At 43.4% G+C, this 22,907-nt stretch overlaps 1 protein-coding gene across 2 annotated transcripts in view; it reads right to left on the reverse strand.

The window, feature by feature from the left end:
- Positions 1–22,907, reverse strand: part of FLVCR2 (feline leukemia virus subgroup C cellular receptor family member 2) — a 49,902-nt gene that overhangs the window by 19,316 nt on the left and 7,679 nt on the right. For both annotated transcript variants that reach the window (XM_023537027.1, XM_011370838.2), the window contains 2 exons: positions 5,965–6,106; positions 3,234–3,374 (listed from right to left, as the gene is read on the reverse strand). In XM_023537027.1, coding sequence (XP_023392795.1) covers positions 3,234–3,374; positions 5,965–6,106 — 283 coding nt within the window. The remainder of the gene's footprint in view (positions 1–3,233; positions 3,375–5,964; positions 6,107–22,907) is intronic.

Here is a 22,907-nt window from a genome sequence, read left to right on the forward strand (position 1 = left end):
GTCCAACATCTGGGCTTCCTCAGGAACAGTTTCTATTAACTGCTTTGTTTCCCTGTGTATGGTCCATACCTTCCCATTTCTTTGCACGTCTGTAATTTTTTGTTGAAACTGGACATTTTAAATACTATGTCAACACTGGAAATGAGACCCCTCCCTCCCCACACTCCGTACCTAGAATTCGTTGCCATTGCTATTATTGTTTAGTGACTTTCCTGGACTAATTTTAGAAAATCTGTATTCTTTGTCATGTGCAGCTACTGAAGTTTCTGCTCCATTAGCTTAGCGGTAAGCTAATGATTAGACAGAGATTTCCAATAAGTCTCCAACCTTTGCCAAAGACCTCCTCTGTGTGTGTGTGTATTGGGACTTTCTCTCAGAGATCCAGCAGGCAGGTGACAACTCTGCCTTAATCTTCACTTCCTGCTTGCACAGAGCCCCAAGGTCAGCCTGAGGTGAGAGGGTAGGGCTTGCTCAGGTCTTTCTTGGGTATGTGCACAGCTTTCGGAGTGTTTCAAAGCCTCCATGGACATCTCAGTTTCCAGATATTTTTTCAAGATTTTCAGCCAGCCTCTTGTTCACCCCAACTGGTATTGCTACCTCAGGCAGCTGTGATGTTGAAGGACTATTTTCAATAAATGCTCTAGAAATAGAGCTTTCCCACTGAGCAAACTGAGTCAGGTCAAATAAAAGCAAGTCTTCTGAATGGGGGCATTTCCAGGGATCTGCCAGACAGCTCAAATAGTGACCTAGTGATGGGACTTTTAGGGAACTCCAAACTATTCTGCCCTCTCCAGTGTCTGTGAGGCTGCTAGCTGTCAAGGCTACCACAGATCCTGGAAGAAGGGGATCAGAGTAGGGCAAGTTAAAACACAAAGCTCATTATTCTTACCATTATTAAGCCATTTCTTGAATAAATGTCTCTTAGATTGTTGCCAGCCTTTGGTTAAGAGCTCTGAAGAAATTAATTTTGTCAATGCTTGCCAATATTCTTGTTGCTTTCATGGAAGAACAGATTATCTAAGGTCCTGACTACACCATTTATTTCCTGGGTTATCATTTAATGAAGTAAATAAGGAACAGTGTTCAGAAGTACAGGATTAAAACAACACTGCCAGATCGAAGACCATATAAGCAACCAGCCATACAAGGGGAAAAAGGAGTTGCTTTGCTCACACAACATGCCCAGAGCTGAGCCCTCAATGACCAGAAACAACACTGTTACTGGTATATTGTTTTTGTTCCTTGCTTTCATGGATCAGTGACGTGACCCTGCCATTGATAGCCTCCAGCCCTGGAAACTACAACCTCTAGAATGGGATCATTGCACAGGTATCACCACCATCACCATTTTCATTCATAGAAAAAAATTTATTATGCACTCATCTAGCCTAGAATCCCAAGGTAGGCCTCAAATACCATGTTGTCAGATCCAATATGATGGTCAAAAGTTAATGCACTCACGATGTTTAACTCTAGGGAAAAAGTTCTTGGAATTATGGAATTCTGAGTCTGGAAGGGACCCCAAAGCTCATCTGGCTTCACTATCCATCTATATAGTCTAATATGCCCCACAATGGCCTCCCACTAAGTGGCTGGTCCCCTCTACACTTGAATGCAGTTAAAAGCAGTAACAGGCAACTCATAACTTCATTAGTTGAACATCTTAAATATTGGAAATGTTGTCTTTATACTGTGGATGAATGCAGAGACATATTCAGAACTGAGAAGCTAGAGAGAATGAAGAAACCTTGAAGACTAATCTGGTTATCTAGAATTATTCCAGATGAGAGGTCACTTAGATACTGTGTGTGCCTGAAAAACTTAGGTGTGCCTCTCTACTCATGGATGATACCTCTTATCTAATACCTAAGCACATAAATACTTTGAGATAAAGGACATTGATAAGCCTAAAATGAAACTATGGCACAATTCTAAAGACTATCAGCAATTATGGAACAGTCATCAAGAATGTAGGTGCTGGAGTTAGACAAACATGCATTTGGATCCTGGCTCTGCCACTTAAAAAGCTGTGTGATTTGAGCTAGTTACCCAATCTCTCTGAGTTTCTGTTTCCTCATCTATTAAATAGGGATAATTATAGAACCACCTAACATGAGTGTGATGGAAGTTAAATATAAGCATATGTGAAAAAGTCTTGGCACATAGTAAATGTTATTGTTGTTATAAAACATATAATTTGTTGAACCTATCAAAAACACAAAGTTAGAGCCAACTGGGGTTTCACCAAAAATAAGTCATGTCAAACCAATCTTATTTCTTATTAAAGTCAAGAGTCAACAACTGTATAACATGCAGTTATACAGTTTATTTCTTTTTTATATAAAAAGAAATAAACTGTATAACTGCATGTTATACAGTTGTTGACTCTTGACTTTTTATATCATATAAAAAGAAATAAACTGTATAACTGCATGTTATACAGTTGTTGACTCTTGACTTTAAACTAACTGGTGGATTAAATGGTCAAATGTAGGATGGATAGCAGTGCAGTTGGGTGTATCTCTTTAATGGAACGTCATGAGGTTTGTCCTTACCCTGGCTGGTCAAACCTTCTAATTAAAGGTTGGAAAGTGATACAGAAAACACCATGCAGGGAAGGCAAGCCAATACACCAGCATAAAGATTCAAATTTATCTTACCGAAAGCCAAGAAAATGAAATGAAAGAGGGATGTTGTCTTGCATTCAGGTTAAAACAAAAAACAAAAAACAAAAAGACGTCAATGTTATAAGATGAAGAAAGATTGGTTGAGGAGCGGTTTATATGAAAAGACTCATGTATGCATGTGTGCATTCATTCATTCATTCAATATACACTCTAGGCCAGCCACCGTTGAGGAACTATAAAGATGAAAAGACATAAATCTCTGCTCTCAAGGAGTTCACAGTCTAGTGAGAAGACAGGCCTGGAAATGGAACAGCACAGTAAGAGAGGAAAGGTTACCTAATACTGCTTTACAGCAATGATACTGAGATGAGACTTGAAGGATTAGCAGGCATTTGTCACATAACTTGACATGGAAAGGAATGGTTTCCTAGGTGGACTTTACAAAACACGTAAAGCCCCCGAGACACAGCTGATTCTTCTAGTTGACCCTAAATAATTACTTTACATGCACATTTGAGATTTGAAAAGAGTAAGACATACAGACACATTGCGCCTCTCGTCTCACATTCCAAGTTCTGTAGATGTGTGGACACATCTGTACCTTACCATAGGTGATGACAAGCAGCACGAAGTTGAGGTTTTTGAAGAGCCGGATGATGGAACTTAAGTATGAAGCATCAGGGGATGACAAGGCATAGCTCAGGGACTGGGCTCTGCTGGGGGGATGTTTAGGCTTCTCCTTGAATACTGGAAGGAAAGAAACAGACAGATCACTGAACATCCCTGTCATCCCACCCCAGGAGAACTAACACATGACAATAGCTGACTCCATCACCATTTCCTAATATTCAAAAGAAAATATTAATTCTTCAATTAAATCCTTTACAGGTTCCTCTCTTAAAGCCGCTTTCCATTGTCCGTGGCTGGCTGAATGAATGGTCTATTGATTACTTTTTCTTAATGGTCTCTGGACAGCTGCAATCCTTGGGCCTTCTAGGCAGTGTTCAAGGATCAAGGAGTCCCATTATAACCAGCAACAACATACCACAAAGCACTGAAAAAACACAACAGTAACACATGGTAGACAGGAAGTGAGAGCTGAGGCTTTGAGATTAGGGAGCCCAGTTAGTGACTTAGCATCAGATCTCCTCCCAAAGGGAAAGGGATTGTATTGTCCATGCTTAGCACATGGCACATAGCAGTCAATAAATATTCCTTGAGTAAATAAAAGGACTTCTTCTATTGGAAAAATAGGAGTCCAGTCCTAGTTTCTCCAAGTCTGAACCAGATATCTGCCTCACAAAGGGACAAGAGTATTTACATGTTCTACTGTAGGAGTGGCTACTCTGATATGAAGAGCTAGGGAGGGACTGTGGGAAAACTATTCATTTTATATTCTATTTTCAATACAACTGGTACAATCAATTTAACTGCACTGATGCTATTCAGTTATCTGGGGAGAAGATCAGATTAACCAGTTCTTTTGACTAAACTAGTCCCCAGTTGGATCTAAAGCAAGCACCACATGGCCTCCCCCACACCACAGGAGAACATTCCTGCTCCATTTAGAAGTAGTTCTAGAAATGAGATTTAATGTACTAAAGATCAAAGTCGCCCCTCCCTTCCTCTCCCTACCACCAAAAATCCTTCAGCCCTGACTTCAGAGGCCCGCTTCTTTCTGCTCCAGAAGTAATCCTGGGTAATCTCCTCCTGGATAACTTCCTGCTGTTGGGAACCTCTCATTCATTGTCTTGACTATTCACCTTCCCTTCCATCAGGGAAAAGAAAGCAAGGCAAGTGACTATTTACCCCAGCAACGGCAGGTTCTTGCTCAAGGATTTGGCAACCACAAAGCAGAATTCAGATAAGATCTTTCGGTTCTTTACTCAATGAACTACTATCTGTGCTTGATAATAAAATACCAAAATGTAGAAATGTCCTAGCTCCAGGATTTCAACTACAAAGAAAAAGGACTTCAGCTGACACAACACAAGAATTTGGAGCTGGGCACATTACAATTTGAATTAAAGTCTGGCTGAGTAAGAAGGTCCCTGGCTGGATTGTTCTCCCTGCTCTCATCCACAGCTTGACAGCTTCTCACCTTTCCAAAGGTGAGTGAAGGAACACCAAATCTACTGTGCAAGATATCTGGCCAGCTTTCAGAAGCCATCAGGAAGCCCGTTCTCAGCTTAGACCCCGGAGATGGAATGACACAGTGAGAACAGTTGAATGAGGTACACAATTATAAAACTGTTTGACTTTGGAGGTGAGGCCAGAAGGAAGGAATGAAACCTTTAACATGTGAGTGGAACTTTCAGATATTAGGAAGAAAACTGGTTAACCTTTAGACAGGTGACTAACTGAAAATGAAAACCTCTACTCTGCTGTTTCTGAATTTATCACAGCCCAATGTACTATTACTCAGATGATAAAAGAGGATATAAAATTATATTATCCACCAACTCTATGATAATGGATGGTAGTTAGACTTATGGTGGTAATCACTTTAAAGTGTATACAGATGTTGAATTAGAATGCTGTACACCCAAAACTTATATAAGAATTTTTTTAAAATTATATTAACCAAATATCTCAATTATTAAATGTACATGCACATAAAATTAACAGTAGTTATTTAAGGTTGGTAGTTGGGATTAACTCACACAAGGCTAAATTAGCAGTCATCCTTTTCTTTATGCTTTTTTATATTTTCTAATTTTTCCACAATGAGCATATAATTTGAAAGCATTAAAAAATGTGGTACCCAGGTATGCTCAGGTCAATCTATGAGGTTATTAGTGTTTGTGGGTTAATTCTGTTTTGTTTTATTCCAGAAATTTATAGTATGGCATTAGGTAAGTTTAGGCTTAAATTTAATCTCCAGCACTTACTAGCTATTTAACTCTGAATAATTTTTTTAATTCCCCTAAGGCTCATCTTCCTCTTTGTTAAATGGGACTGATAATGGTACCTTCACTCACGAGGCTGTTGATTACATGAGATCAGGCATGCATAGCACAGTGCCTGTGATATTATAAGTGCTCATGGGGTTTCTTCAAAGAGATCATCAGTGAGCCCATTAATTCCGGTGAGGTCATATTGCGGAACTGTTTAATTACAAATAAACCTTTTACTGAGGTGCTAACAAAGCACACTAGACAAGCTAGCACTGTGCTGGGGGCAACTGCTCAATCTAAAGCATTTGAAGACTATTAGAAGCCTGGCTTCCAGTTTATGTAAATGTCCACAGTATTCTAGGGCCATGTTCAAGGGCTCCATCAAAGCCAGCAGAACTTTCCTGTCTCCCCACCCGCCAGCAGTCTACTAAGGAACTTACCGATGATGACAAGGATGAAAAGCAGAGTGGCCACACCTCCTATTATGTAGAACATGATACTGATATGGTAGGCAAGCTTGTCCTGGTCATTGGTATTGGGCACCAAAACAGGAGGGACCAAGAACCCAATTGCAATTCCAAGCTATAGAAGACAGAAAGTCATCACAGTCACCAATGGCCAAGAGGTGACAGCACACATTTAAAGAGACTCCTAACAAGAAACATAATCCCAGTCTTTCTTAAAGCCCAAATAGGAACTGTTTCCTCCCTCAGGACACCAGGGAGAGCTTTCTTTTCATTGACAACTTAACCCGCACACACCCCTGACCACCCTCACCATCAATACCTATTGAAAAAAATCATAGTTGGGGCTCTCGACGCAGGCTGGGTCTTCTCTGGTTGCAAACTAATGAGCAATGGCTCCTATACTCCCATCTACGGTAGAGTAAAACAATGTTGACTTTTTCCTGTGTCACTTAAACTCTTGGTTTCACTGAATCTGTTAACTGGTAGCTCAAAGATCAGCTGGGGGAAATTTTTACACCTATAACCCCAAGAACTTGCATTCAGTAAGACATGGAAGCCTAAAGTTGTTGCCACATTTACGAACATGAAAGCTTAAGTTCATTGTGTAAATAACTTAGCAATTGACAAAGCATCAGTAGTGTGAAGTCATATGCAACTGCATACATTTAGACACACAGGACATGGGCACATGCAAACTGGCTACACACACACACACACACACACACACACACACACACACACACAAATTAAAACATCTCATACCTGCCTTAGAGTTCAAACTCAAGTGACCTGACAGATAATGTGACTTAGGTATTTCTGAGGTCAGAAATGCCTTGAATCAGTAATGACAAGCTGTGACAAAACTCCCAAACCCCCTCTGCCACACATAATACCAAAGCAGAAATTAAAAAATAGTCTGAGAACTCGGGCAAGCTTCAAATTCAAAGAGTGAAGGCAGATAAGTCCTTTGTCCTAAGGTCTCACTTTTCCTTTATTGTGCATGAAAGAAAATGCAGGTAGAGAACCAAGTTGCTTTCATTCCACACTATAACACCATTCATCAGCTGCCAATCGGCTGACCATATTGATTGGTTTTCCAGCCTGTCAATTATAGCCACTCAGGATGGACACTAGGGATTCTCAGCTCTGAAATATTCGCAAAAGTCATCATCAATAGGCTCTGCGTAGGGTTCTTCCAATGTATGCCAATATATAATCAATAAATCAAACATCATTAAAGCATCTACTATGTGAAAAATATTCTGCTTGATATTTTAGGAGATACCAAGATGTATATGGCCAGGGTCCTGCCTCCAAGGAGCTTTATAATCTAGTGGTGACGGTGGGGGGATTTAAAACAAAGAGAAAAGATAATACGAATGGTGATATTTGTGTGTTGAAATTATAGAATGTTATGGTTTAAAAGTTCCTTTGTCATTCTCTATGACAACTTGATTATTAGAGGGCCACAGGGAGGCTAAGTGAGGTTAAGCTCTAGAGGTTAAATGACTTGTACGGGGTCATATAAAGTTCCAGCAGAGTTCAGATGAGAAAAGAGATCTCTTGGCTTCTCAGGCCAGCACCTCCTCCATTGGGCCTGGCAGTGCCCTCCTGGGCTAAGAGCCTTGAGAAAAGCCTAAGTGAGCAGGCTTCTCCAGAAGAGAAGATATTTTATGGCCTTAGAGCTTTATCTGATCCTTGGTCACACTGATTTGTCGGAGTTGAGTACGGCTTCTTAACAGCAGATCTTCAAGACTTTGAAGATAAAAACCAGCCACAGACAGAGGGGCAAATGCAGCCTTCATAGCTGGGAACCTGGGCTCACTGCAGATCTTATCTGGCCTCCTAAGTGTCTGAGAGTTGGAGATCTCAAAGTTAAATAGAATCCTGAAGGGTCCCTTTTACAAGAATGAGGGAAGTTATCAGACACCATCCAAGGCTCCGTGATTCTTTCATTCACAAAAGGACCCTGATATAGGATCACCTAATCCCCAGTAATCTTTTGCCTCGAGAAATAAAGATGGAGAGGTAGACTGAGAGACTCGATTTTCATTTTCTATTTTATTTTTGCTCTTTCTGCAAACTCAAAGAGTGATATCTAAAAACTGCTGCAACATCAGTGGTCATGAGCACTTTCAGAGCAAATGTCACAATTAAAAACACATCTTTGCTGCCTGAGGGCTTTGGGTAACAGGAAGAAGCCATACTTTGTGTAATGTATCACTTGGCCCATGCATTTGGCAGAGCAAAAATGAACCCAGAAAACCACAAGACTGCATCTGGGGTAAGAATTCTCACATTTAACCCACTACACAAACAACACATGTATTCTATCCGCTCTGAGAGCCACAGAACCACTGTCCTCATCTCCATCCACAATGGGTATGCGATGAAGCCCAGAGTCACGGCTGAATCAGAACCGTGGCACAAAGCTGCCCTCCCAAGTGTTGTCTGGTCATGAATACTCCTAGACTATCAAGGGAGGACCCTGGGATTTCCACAAAAGAAAGTAATCTCTACGTCAACACCATGGTGAAGGCTTTGGTCCTAATGGAACAGGGACAGAAACATTGGTCCCTGTCTGCGCCCTTTGCTAAGACCCCAGGCACCCTATCCTCCTGACCCAGGCCATTGGCAAGGTGGACCCTGACCTTCGTGGTAGGAGGCAACCACCTCAGCAAATAGGTTCTCACCCACTCAACCTCATTCCTCCTCTGCCCATTCCTTCCCCAGGCATTTCTGCTATTCAGAGAAAGGTGAGCCCACTCTCAGCCCCTATTGCCTCATTCTTTTCCCCTGGACAAGGTCGCCAGGTCAGAGTTGGGCATGTTCTCTCAGATCTCAGGGCTCCTAGGAACTGGCTCCCTGGCACTATGGGTCAAAAATGTCCTCTTATTGGGTCAGCAGCTTTCCTGCAGTAGAGTCCCTCAGCTTGAAGGCTTATTTCAAACTTGGTCTCCCTAGGACCATCTCGAGAGCTCACACCCACGTTGTTCATTTTAAAACGAACCCCTCTCCTTTCTTCCTTCCACCTCAATATTCTTCAGAGACATCATCACTCTGATACAGTGGTTAAGGGCTCAGGCTTTAGGATCAGAATGACCTGAGTTCAAATCCCAGCTCTAGCAGTTACTAGATGTCTAACCTTGGCACAGGTTCATTCACCTCTTTGTGCCTGTTTCCTAATCCACAAAAGGAAGATGATATTCGTTACACTATCCAGCTCACAGGGTCATCCTGAGGACCAAATGAGTTAGTTTGAATGGATGGTTGTTCAGCAGAATGCTTTACATGGAGGCAGCACTCACTACCCATCTGCAAGCCTGGCTCTTCCCCTCATACACTCTCACACAGCCATGGGGACAGGAAGGAGAGGAGAAGCCAGCGGGACTCACAAAGACACGCTTGGTTAACTTACAGTAGTCACACGATCCACCCTCCCCTAGTTCTCTTCCTCTTCCTTCTCAGGCTGCTCCTCTACGCTCTTTCTCAGTTCTCAGTTACCCCTGACTCTGCCCTCTCACATCCAATCCACCCTGTCCCAGGCCTTCCCAAACCTTCCTTGGAAGCCCACTTTGAATCTGCCCCCTCCCCTTCACGCAACGGCGCTCTCTCCTCTACTGCCCTGCATAATGTATTCAAGTGCATGGTCCTCCGTGCTGCACAGAGGGAGGACGAAAATCCAAACACCTTAGCCTGCCGTTCTTGCCTTTCTTCACCTAGTTTTAAGCGACCTTTCCAGTTCCATCTCTGCTGTTTCGCTCTATGTCCACAGTACTCCAGCCAGGTTGGACGATTTACAGTTCCAACATTGTCATCATCTAGTCTCTACCTCTATCCAGGCAATTTCCTTGCTGGAAAAGGTCTCCCTCTTTCAATCTTTCAAAGCCCATCTCAAAGTCAGTTCCGTCACTGGCTTTCCTCAATTATTCTAGCAGGTGTGATCTCCTCGTCCTTCGGTTTTCAGTTATTTTTCTGATACTAGTCTGATGCCTGGTAAACAGAACAGGGGCTTACTCAATAAATGGGTGTTGAATGAATGGGCTGCAGTTAACTGGCATGTCAGAAAAACATCACTTCCAGGTAAACCTCGAGCCCAGACCCACACAAAGAGTTGCCTTGGAAATTTAAATCTAGACAAGGCTCTCAGAGAAAGTTTGCTATTTTAAAAAGCAGAGTTTAAGTTCCTTTTAAAATCAGTACCAGATAAAAGATAAATTGGGGTTCGATTAGGATTTCCCCACACTTAAATCCCATCAACCCATATAAGCAATCTTAAAGCACACGGTATGATGCCATTCCCCCCAAGGGTATTTTTATATGATGAGTGACTAGGTACATGTGTGTATCTACACACCTCTGTGTATATGAGCTAAAGGTCAATCTGAAGCTAAGGTTCACACAGGACCACCGTTGAGAAAAAATTAAGCTACGTAGACAAATGTAGGAAAATGTTAGCATATAAAGGGTCATTTAAGTCCATACAGAATTTATGGGTACTAAAATGTGCTTAAAAATACAGTATACCTAATTTCCATTCCATACAAAAACATGCCCACATACTGCTGGGACTGCATGGCTTAACACTGGTGTCTCAGGCATGAACAGCACAGCCACCGGCAGGGAGGCCACCACTGAAGCTTCATCTCCCAGGACCATGTCCACATGGAGGAAATGAATGGGCTGCAGTTAACTGGCATGTCAGAAAAACATCACTTCCAGGTAAACCTCGAGCCCAGACCCACACAAAGAGTTGCCTTGGAAATTTAAATCTAGACAAGGCTCTCAGAGAAAGTTTGCTATTTTAAAAAGCAGAGTTTAAGTTCCTTTTCTGATACTAGTCTGATGCCTGGTAAACAGAGTTTAAGTTCTGTTTACCAGGCATCAGACTAGTATCAGAAAAATATGTACAATACTTGTAAGTGACTTCACACTCACCGCCCGCCCCCAATGTGTGGCACTTAAACACCACAAAGACGGTGCTACTGAGGCACGCTTACACACTCCGATACATTGTTCTCATCCTGTAAATACCTCTTTCTCACTCTCTTTCCTTGGTGTCAGGTAGCCATTTGCTTACACCCACAGTGAGTAACTAATCTGGGCAAAACGATGCATAGAGGCTCCCGGATTCCAAATGTAAGGGACTAGGTCAGAATGACAGCACTCTGCAGGAAAGCCACTTTTGGACCTATGGAGGAGGCTCAAGCGGGTGGTCCTGGGGCTGAGTCTGTGGATACCCCAGAAAGAAATGAGGAGAACAAGGCGGCTGCTAGGACACTGAAACACTGAAGCTGAACAACAGTTTAATCATGAAAAACAAGCCCCCGGCCAAGTAGGAACACCAGGCAGCTCCTAGACAAATGTCATGGTAAGCAATAATGTGCATGCAAAGCCCACTCATATGACAGTATTTTTGAAATCCCCAAATCCAGGCCCTTGGCTTCTTTTGAAAAGGCCAACTCAGGATTAAGGAGGTAGCAGAACTTTAGGGACAAAAACAATCCCACTGATTTGGGGAGAAATGACTCATGAAAGAGGTTTATGGATTTAAAAGGCTAAGCTTCGATCTCTAAGAACTTAAGGAGCAGGGTCACAGCTGGTCAACTCTAGACTTCCTCCCCAGGCACAGAATTTGTCTTCAAATCTGTGGTTATGCTGGCGGCTTATACTACCTTGACACTCTTGGATTTCCTCAGTCCTTTGGGAGTGTGTGTGTGGCAGGTGGCGGGGAGAGGTTAGGAAAATACAGGAAGCAGCAGCTACTGAAATTAGGTAGCCTACATGATTCCATTTGATTCCTAGGGAAGGTAAGAATACTAATAACAGCTGATACATTGTGCCCACCATGCCATAGGCACCATCCTAAGCACTGTTAAGCACTATATATACACACATAGTCTTTTAATCTCTATTTTAAAAATTGAGGAAACTGTCATTTAAGTAGCTTGTCCAAAGTCATATAACAGTAAATGATAAGGCTAGACTTTAAGCTCAGGCAACCTGTATTAGAGTCTGTACTCTTAGCCATTAGGCTAAATGCTCAGGTCTTTATCCAAACTAGAAGGAAGAAAACTAATACATAATGAGCACTACTTTGTGTTAGACAGAGTGCTAAACGATTTTTCACAGGCTATTCCATTTAATCCCTCATAACAACCCCCTAAAGTTGACATCATTATTTCTGGTTTGGTTTTTATAGATGAGAAAACATCTGTAATTTGCCCAAGGTCACCCAGTTTCTAACGACAGAACCGAGATTCAAGCCCATGATGTCTGACTTCAAATCCCTTGAACAGGGTAAATGTCATAGAAGTCACTGCCCTCAAAGATTTGACAAGTCTTCCAGTCTTATACGTACAATTCTGTAATTCAAGCACCTCCCCTGTGTCTACTTGTTGGAGGAAGCAATGGTGAGAGGTGTCTCCAGCCATAGTCTGTTTTTGCTTAGCACTTAGTTACATCCAATGGGATTTCTTGTTCTTACATAATGCTAAGTTTGGGCTTTTTTCCATGTAGGGTGTTGTCCCTCCAACTAGATTGTTAGCACCTCGGGGACAATGACTAACATTTCCTTGTGTGACATCTTCCCACATAGTGCCCAGCACAATGCCAAGAACAGAGATGACGCTTGGGAAATGTCTTCTGAATAAAGAGATGACCCTCAGAAGTTCAAACCTAACTCAAGTATTTCCAGTCTCCTCCGCAGCAAACAAGTTGGGCACAGTAGCAGTTTGCTGTATTACAAGAGTTTACCATCAAAAGAAAGCAGATACAAGGTGGAATGACACAGGGAAGGCCTCAAATTTGGGGCTTCCCAAGATCAGACATAGAGTCTGATCAGACAGGCTGATCAACTTCTCGCCCTCAAACCTATTCTCAGTTTTGAAAGCAGCACCATCAGATCTGGCCCTATAATTTAGGGAGTTACTCAGAGACCTACTTACACAAAAATATCTCCCAACGTCCTGCTCCAAAGTCACCTCCCTTCCTCCTTGGCCTGACATTTCTATCATTAGTCACTCCATAAATGATTGCCTGACAGTCTGATCTCTCTTCTCCTAAGTGTTTATTGAACACCTACTGATATTAAGCACCACACTAAAAATTAAGGTAGGAGACAACAGATGCAAAACAAAGCTCACATAGCCAAGTTTATAAGCTATCTAATATACCTCAGTCTTGACCTACAGCCTTGGTGCTGGGTTTCCTCATCATCTTTGGGGAGTGCAAGGTAGCTGAAGAGCAGAGGTACCCTAGGCTGTAAACAGAGAAGATGCTACATTTAGGGGAGGGGTCTGATTTCTACGGGAAATTCTTTTTTTTATTAAGAATGAAAAGAAATGCTGACGAAGGGCTTTATTCATTTTTTAGCTGAGCCTCATACTTGTGCCTACTTTCAATCATCAACTCACGAGGCTCCTGTTGCACACACTACTCCTTTTAAGGGTAAAGGTTCCTTCTGAACTTGTCTTCATGTTGACATCTGCAAAGGGTAACTAGGTTCACGAGAGCAGATGTGAATCCTCCTCTGCCCCCCCTTTCACTGAGAGCCCAAGTCACTGCTGGCCTCACCACTCAAAGGTCCCTCTGCTGTCAGTGCTGGCGGCCAATGACCACAGGCTCAAAGAATCTCCCCAATGACTCAGCCAGGAAAGAGGAAGTTCTCCAAGCTTTCCATTTTTGAAGTAGGCAACATGCAAAGACCCATTTAAATGCTTGGCTACTTCCCATGGACTCTGTCCCAGACACCTATAGCAGCCAACAAACAGATCCTAGTGCCCTGCTCAACCTTACCACTCCCTAACTTTGGACAGATGATGGTAAAACAGCCCAAAGCGGAAGAAGCACTGTCTCCCTTTTCTGCAATGTCAATATGTTGTCATGCCTAAAAGTAGTTCATGTGACAATAAATATTTCTAACTTCCCAAATTTTCTTGCAAGTCTGGTCGGACTTTCTTGGTAACAGCCCTCCCCTTCCAATTTTCAGAAGTGGAACTCAGACCCAGGCAATTACTCGTGGGCAGCCTCTGGAAGAGTTGTTGCTTTATAAGCTGCCATGAGCCAGATCCAGTTCCTCTTAGTTTAGGGTGTGTCTCCAAAAACAGACAGGGTGAGCCCCATGTAGCTTTTTCTTAAGATGCCAACTTCATAAGTTAACTAACCCTGCCTCGTGATCCCAGAGAAATGAGGCAAGAAAAAGAAATCTAAACTTTGCACCAGGAAAACTATTAGTCACCCATACCTAACACCACTTCAAGAAAGCAGCACCATCAGATCTGGCCCTATAATTTAGGGAGTTACTCAGAGACTTACTCACACAAAAATATCTCCCAATGTCCTGCTCCAAAGTCACCTCCCTTCATCCTTGGCCTGACATTTCTATTATTAGTCACTTCATAAATGACTGCCTGCCAGTCTGATCTCTCTTCTCTTAAACATGAACTCAGGGACTTTTTCTTTCCTCTTCACCATTACATCCTCAGAGCTCAGAATGTTGACTGTCACAGAATAGATACTCAATAAATATTTGTTCAATAAACAAATAAAGGTTATAGTACATTGTCTCAAAAAAAAAACAAAAAACAAAAAACAAAAAACAAAAAAACCCATAGCTCCCAAAAAATGACTGTAAAGGTAAGAGGGCTGAGCCTATCAGTGGAGGGTGTGGCTACTGATCTAAGGCTGGATCATGAGATAGGCAGGCCAAGGGGATGACAGCCTTCGTCCATGGACTCTCATTTGTCACATCACCTGCTGTCAACTGCGAAGACACAGGGAGGCTGGTTGGAGGAGATGTAATCCAGGGCAAGTAGTTAAAAGAAAGACAATGACTGGATGGTCAAGGGCCTTTATAGGTTATTTGCAAAGGACAGAGATTTGGCCCAGGGTGGGGAAACCCTAGTAAACATCACGGATTTTGTGGAGTGGCATGAGAATTCAGGGCTAGTCATTCCTGGGGCAGGTAACGGGGTAACCTCTTCTGTACGGAGAGACAGAGGAACTCTGCAGAGAGAAAACGCAACATCTACACAAAATGGGCCAAGCCCCACCAGCCCCCATTTGTTACCGTTGATCACTGCCACTCATGTAAGTAAGGCCAGGACCACCAGGCCCTTGGGAGAACACTTCTCATTCCCAGGCCCTATCTCCTGATGGTGGGGGCTGAATCAGTTCTATGCTCTGCCATCATCTCCATTGTCCTACATGAAGAGAGGGGCCATCCTAGGCACATATAGACTGACAAGCTGCTTCGTGCCAACGCTTGGCAAAAGGCCCTTCTAGGAATTGAAAGGAATCAGGATGTTCTGCAGGAGTCTTAGAGCTACAGGATGGTTCAGCTCAAAAGGACTAAATCAGTCAGGGCGGTCTGGAACCCAAAAGCTCTGGGAGAGGCTCTTAAAGCCAGAATGGCCAGAGCTCATTCTGAAACAAAGAGCTAATTATAAAGGTAAGAATGCCGAGCCTTGTAGACAGAGGGTGTAGTCCCTAATCCAAGTGCCCTCCAAGGTTGCACTCCATGAGATAGACAGAACATGATTTGTGTACAAGGAAGCTCTTTTATTCTCTGAGGGTCATGGGGCAAGTCCAGAGTTTTTTTAAGGGTACATAAAAGCTAAAATTTGCACAATATTCCAGCTCTCAAGGCACAGCACAACCTGCATATAATCTGAGCCTCAAAACCTTACCCAGTGAGTTAATTGCAGGATGCCCAGAGTACAGATGAGGCAACAGAGCCCTAATGAAGAAGGGCCCCTGTTGGGACCCCCACAGTAGAGGCCTCATAGAGTCCCCAGCCTCACCTTTCCTTACCCTATAGCTTAACAATAGATTGTCCCCTGCCATAGAAAGTTGCCCTGAAACTTATGATTAATGCCCTTATGTTGACTGATCACAATCCTTCTGGTCTAGCATTCTTCCCAGACTACTCCTATCTTTGTTCTCGGGTTGCTAACGCCACTGGAGGACCACGTTGTCAGAGAAACAGCCCCGTGAAGCACAACAGACACCCCTCCCATCCCCCGGAACCGTCACGCAGCCTCTGAAATAATGCCCAGATTTTCCCTTAAATACCCTGAGCCGGACTGAGAAAGTAAGGCAGTTTTTGAAGGTGTTAACCTGCTGCCTTCTCAGATCACCGGTGCTCTGACCACAAACGCTTATTCTAAATAGCCCAGGTCCCGTGTCGGTCTCCTGGCTGAGCGGCACAGGCAGTGGGAGCCCCAGACTCAGTTCCCCTCTGGTTACACTAATAGGGCATGCTGTTCTCTCCATTCCACAACTGAGTTTAAGCAACTTGCTGAAATCACAGAATTAATTGGTGGTGACGTAAACATCTGGATTTCTGATGTCCCCGTTCCTAGCCCTGCTCTCTTCCCACAGAACCTTGCTGAGCCACAAGGCACAGAGCAGCTACATGTCCCAGGAAGACATGGTCTGAGACGCAGGATGATCCAGGATCTGAGGGGATTGTGGATGAAGTAGGGGCTCTGTAATAAATCTGACTGAAAGTAACTCACAGAATGATCTGATCATAAATTTCTATGATCATAAGTTTCTATGGGCCGGTCATGGTGGGTAGTCATGCCCAGGACTACAAAAAGGTTTATCTTTGTCTTAAGCCAGCCCTGTCCATTGTTCTTGAGTTAACACACGTTTGAAATGCCAGAAAGATCCTCTTTTTCAGACACCTCAGAGGGAACCACCCTCAAAGGGAGCATATAATCTTGTTAACTATCGTGTAATGCAGTCATAGAGATTTCCGCACCTTGCTTTCTCCAGCCTTCCTGTCATTTTCCTTTTGTTCCCTCCCTAATTCCAAATGTATAAAAGGAACTGCAAGATTGTCACTCTCTGTAGCATTTAAGATCTTGCTTCCCGGCACGTCATCAGTTTGGCTCAAATAAACTCATAAAACATTCTCTACAGATTTGGACATTCTTACATCAAGAGAATCACTTGCAAGAGGGTTCGTTATGTAACTGAGGAATGTGCTTGGTTCATCATTAAATGGATTATATATTTACTCTGCACCTTTTATCAAAGTTCTTTCTGGACAGTAAGTCAGAAAGCAGTCCACTGAGAAGAGAGAATGTCAACCACTGTCCCTGTAAGTCCCTGAACAAACCTCCAGCCAGTGATCCGGGCCCTGTGAACACAACTTCCTCTCTCCCCACGGTGGCCTTCTGAGAACCAAATGTTAGCAAGGACAGTCCTCTCTTCAAAGCAAAGGGTCGTTGAGATGCCTGTCCCAAGGCCAAACAGCAGGCCAGAGGCTGAGACTGTCTCTTGGTGACTAGGACAGTGATATTTGGGAAGCTGGTGAAGGGCTGGAGGAGAGGAAGTGGCTCCACAGCACCAGGGAGCCCAGACCTTCCCAGGCCCAGCCCCCAGCTCAGCCAGCCCCACAGTGGGAGGGGCCCCACCGCCTGCTGCTCTCCCTGAGAACTGGCTCCTGAGGCTTTAGGAAGTGAGGAAGTAGGTGGAGGGGGTTTTCTCAGGACAACCAGTTATCAATAAAAGGTAAGAAAGATTAGCAAGCAAGAGGGTCGGGTCAGCTGCATTACTCCCTACCCCCCACCCCACCTCTACCCCTATGAAGTCATAGGGACATGTGATTAAATGGCAATCACAGAAAATGCTCTGGAATCTTCCTTCAGCAATGAGACTATAACGCCCCAGAGATAAAGTGTAAAACCAGAACACCAGTCATCCATCCTTCCATCTAACTATTTTCAATCCCTACCGTGTGCCAGGCACGACCTCTTTTGGCATGTGTACTAAGAGCAAAGCCTTGGAGCGTTGACCTCTATGTAGAAGGACTGTGACCCGGCCTCAACCTAACTCACCAGCAGAGAGGGTGAACAGGTGGGTCTGCTTAAGTTCCAGTGTATGACACCGAGGAGGAAGATCCGTCAGCAAAAAATTCTAGAGATAGCAGCTGAGATTAAAGAAAGTAGCTTAGAACCTGAGTTTGGCTGGGAAGGAGAAGATAGATATGGATGCAGTAAGTGTTTGTGGAGGGCTTATTTAGTTCTAGAAGCTTTCATTTACACATTCCCTCCTTTAATTTTGGTGGTAACCTGTGAGGCAGGCATTCTTGTTACAGAGAAGCTGATGCCCAAAGTAGGCCGGTGTCCTGCTGGAGGCCCCAGACACAGATGCACCCAGAGCCAGGTTCAGGTGCCATGGTTTCCACATGGAGTTCTCAGACTTCAGTGGCATCAGAACCCCTGGTGGAGAATCTAAACCACAGGTTCCTGAGCCCCACCCCAGAGAGGCCAATTCCTTGGGTCCACCCTGGTGCCCAGGAACCTGTGTTTTAAACAAACATCCCAGGTGGTTCTGGTGCTGAAGGTTAATGGACCACACCTAAAAACAATTGATCTCCACTGCCCCAAGGAGAGAGAGAAATCAAGAAAACTTTCTCAGCTGCTGGCTTCCCTATGGGTCCTAGGCAGGGAAAGTGGGAGAGAGGTGTATGCTCCTGACTAGATCCTCAGTAGAGAAGAAATAGTCCTTGAGTTAGCTCACTGAGTTGCTCCACAAAGATGTCCAGCACCAAACAGGAAGCCCAGGACAAAAGTCTGAAGAAGCACAGATTTCTCGAGGGGCAGCCAGCACCTAAACAAACAGCTCATTGGAATGGCCCTGCTTTGACATGATGACTCATGGCTACCCGCTTCCTACAGTTCTGAGTAGATGGACAGAACAAATAGCCTTCTGTACAGAGAGAGCTGTTCCAGAGCCACCAAAGGACATCCAGCTATGTTAACGCATTAGTTCTGAGAAGAAATCTGGAATTCCAGGGGAGAGAAGAAGGAAAAAAAAGAGAAAAAATAAGCCCCCATCTTGCTCTAACTTCTATGCCCTGGAGCCAGCAGGGATGTCCAATCGAAAGTGGTCTGGAAATGAAAGGGGCTTGTGTTCACCTTCTCTCTAGAGAAGGAATCAGATGGGAGCCAAAGCAAACGCTGCTCCATCATGAGGTTCCGAGACAAACTGTCTAATCCCAAGAGGTTGGTAAGCAAGTGAAATCCCTGCCTCCCACCTCTCCCTCTTGCAAACACAGATGGTGCTGCTATCTGCCCTCATGCTGAAGCAATGCCTCATCTTGAATTATGTGGGGGTGAGCGGCTAACATTTTTACACAGCATAAAAGAAAGATGCCTGTAGCCTGTAGTAAGGTCACAAGGAGAAGAGTCTGGGTGGGGGGCCCAGAGCCTGCAGGATGCTTTTGCATCTTTGAATGACTCAGCAAAGAAAAAGAGTCCTTAGTCCTGCGAGTCAACGGAAGGGAGATGGTCCGCTGGGTTAAGTGGGGAATGGTGCTAGATAGAAGTCAAGAGACAGATAACAAAGAAAAAAGAAGAAACGCCAGCTTTTACCCTTATCCTGCAACCTACACAGGGCTGTTTGATGTTAGCAGTTGAGGGGAATTGAAGCCCAGGGAAGGACATCCTGTTAATCAGGAACCAGGCAGCAGCAAACAGCTGTGTCCATCTGATAAGCCTGAACACCCCACTTCCTTCAGTAGAGTCTTAGGTTTCTGAGACTAAGGTATGGGAGTCTCAGAAGTCATCACCACAGACAACAGGTTGAGTGGCTCTCAAGAGGGACAAGTCCTCACCAAGATACTGCTTGGAAACTTCCTGGATTGGCCCACCTTCCCTATTCACCCCACTCCTGGTCACTTCACTCATTAAGAATTGGCTATTACCATCACCTCCTCAGGGAAGCTGTCCTCTGCTTGCTCCCCATTCACACTGCATTCACACTGGGGTAATGCACCCCACATGCTGTGACCCCTTAATACCCTGTGCACTTATACCCTTAAGCCTGCCACAAGGTGATATTATGACCAAGTGGTTAAGTGTGGGCCTCTCCTAGATAGGAGGCCCCTGCAGACAAGAGCCAACTAACTACTTTTATCAGTGATGGTACAGCATCTGTTCTTCATTCACCATTTCTTTTCTGATAAACTCTGCTAGCTAAGTGCCCTTCACTTACTGTCTCATTTAATCCTCTCCTCTATCTTTTGCAGTAGGCAATATTATTTCCATGTTATAAAAGAAGCCAAAACCTAGCAAAGTAAAGGGACTTATCCACGGGCACACAGCAGAGCTAAAGATGGTGTTCTCAACCACCTTGGGTCTGGCACAATTCAAGGCACACAGTAACGACTTAATAGCTCTTCCCATTGAAAAAAATAAGATTGAGTCACCTCAAGAAGATAATATAGGCATGATAATCCCTTCCTCCAGCCACCTGAGCTCTCGGTTTAACTGTCACCTTAAATTCCTTTCACGAAATGCAAATCCGTTTATTAATTTGTCCATCCATTTGCAAGCACCTGTTATACCCAGAGCCCTAAGATATAGGAGAGACATATTAGTCAGGGTTCCAGCCTTCCCTCCTGGCCCCCACAAGTCTCTCATTTAGTCTGAACGAGAGGTAGAGGAGGGGAAGAGAGGACAGAAGAGATGAGGAAGAGTGGGTAAACAGGAACCACCAGAAAACAAAGTCCCGTAGCATCTCAGGAAACTGAGCAAACACCGAGAAGGCCAGGGAATGGATTCCTCTAAGCCTAGACTGAGGGAATGTTCAGAGGAAATGAGCAGTACCCAGCCAGAAGGGAACTCCCCATTAGCATTTTGTTTTTGTTTTATGTGTGTGTGGTGGTGGCCAAATATACAGTATAAAATTTACCATTTAACCATTTTTAACTGTACAGTTCAGTGGCATCAAGTACATTCATATTATTGAGCAACCATGGCCTCCATCCATCTCCAAAACTTTGTTGGTCTTCCTAAACTGTAGTAGCCCTTTAAAACTCCCCATTCTCTCCTCCTCCAGCCCCTGGCAACCACCATTCTACTTTGTGACTCTCTACGAATTTAATTACTTTAAGTACATGTGGTATAATAAAAATATATTTGATCTTTGTCCCAGTTCCTGGCACAGAACTTTAAAAATGCTTGGAATTTCCTAAGTGATAGGAGTGTCCTTTGTTATTCCTAAAGGGACCTCTTTCCATCACACCTTAAGTTATGAGGTCACTTAGACTGGGGCCCCTAGATAGCCCCAGTATGGAGCTGGTCACCAGAAGATCTAGTGATTAGAATTTGGGAACTTTCAACCTCACTCTGAGGAGGAGAGAGGCACTGGATATTAAGCTCTATAAAAACTCTCGAACAAGGAAATTCGGTGAGCTTTCAGGTTGGTGAGCACATCACGTCACAGTGCTGGGAGGAAGATGTGCCAAGAGAGGACACGGAAGCTCTGTGTCCCTACCCCACACCTTGCCCTCGCAGCTGCTCCGCTTGGCTGCTCCTGAGTGTATCCTTTATAATACACCAGTAAGTAAAGTTAGTCAGAAGTACGGGTGGCAAATGGTATCTTAAGTGGAGGCAGTCGTGTGGAACTGAGCCCTCAATCTGTGGGGTCTGCACTAACTCTGAGTAGTGTTAGAATTGAATTGTAGGACACACAGCTGGTGTTAGAGATTTGGAGAACTGGTTGTTGTCAGAAAGAAAAAAAAAAAGACACCTCAATACCTCCTATAAGTGGAATTACACAGTATTTGTCCTTTCGTGACTGGCTTATTTCACTTAGCATAATGTCTTCAAGATTCATCCATGTGTAGCATGTGTCAGAATTTTCTTTCTTTTTAAGGCTAAATAACATTCCATTGTATGTATATATCACCTCTGTTTATCCACTCATCCACAGATGGACACTTGGGTCGCTTCCAACTTTTGGCTATTGTGAATAATGCTGCTATAAACATAGGTGTACAGACATCTGTTCAACTTCTCACTTTCAATTCTTTTGAGTACACCTTCTGTACCTTCTACCTAATTTTGCCGTGAAACTAATACTGCTCTAAAAATAGTCTGGTGGGTTTTTTTGGGTTTTTTTTAAGGCTGTCCTTTTCCTATTGGATAGTCTTGGCACTCTTGTTACAAATCATTTGACTATATAAGTGAGGGTTTATTTTTGAACTCTATTCTATTGGTCTATATGTTTGTCTTTATGCCAAACTTTATATTGTCGTGATTGCTGTAGCTTTGTTAGTTTTGAAATGAAGAAGTGTGAGACCTCCAACTTTGTTGTTCCTTCCCAAGATTGTTTGGGTTATTTTGTGTCCCTTAAACTTCTACATGAGTCTTAGAATATATTTCTCTATTTCTGCGAAAAGGTTCGTGGAGTTTTGATAGGAATTGCATCGAATCTAAAGATTGCTTTGGGTAGTAATTGCTGCATCACTTTAACGATATTAAGTCTTCAGTCCATAAACATGAGGTGTCTTTCTCTTTATTTAGGTCTTTAAGCAATGTTTTTGTAGTTTGCAGTGTACAAGTCTTTCACCTCCTTGGCAAAATTTATTCCTAAGTTGTTTTTTCTTTTTTTGATGCTACTATAAATGAAATTGTTTTCTTAATTTCCTTTTCGGATTGTTCATTGTTAGTATATAGAAATACAACTGGGTTAAAACATTGCAAATTCTATTGGCAGAAGGCAACTGCAGATTGGGAGGCATAGCATGGGGGAGGGAGTACGGTAAGTGCAAGTAAAAAGGACATGCAATTTCCTATCATTTAGAAGATTATTTTTCTTGGTAGGGCATTTGCTTGATTGCCATTGACCTCTGATTAATTTTCCAGAGCTCCTATAAAGAACTTATTTTAGTCAGTTTCTAGTTTATTTCATGTTTCTGTGGGGGAGTAAGGTTTTTGAGCTTCCTAGTCTACTATCTTGATGATGTTACTCTCCAAGGGCATAAGGCTTAGTCCCCAAGAAGTGTATCTTCAAGGAGGTAATTAAGGAGCTAGATTGATCAGAAGTGAGAGACAAGATTGGGAGGGAACGAGACAGACTGGATAGGAATGGGGAGAGAGCAGGGCGCCTGGAAT

This window comes from Pteropus vampyrus, unplaced genomic scaffold, assembly GCF_000151845.1.
Source record: "Pteropus vampyrus isolate Shadow unplaced genomic scaffold, Pvam_2.0 Scaffold177, whole genome shotgun sequence".
NCBI lineage: Eukaryota > Metazoa > Chordata > Mammalia > Chiroptera > Pteropodidae > Pteropus > Pteropus vampyrus.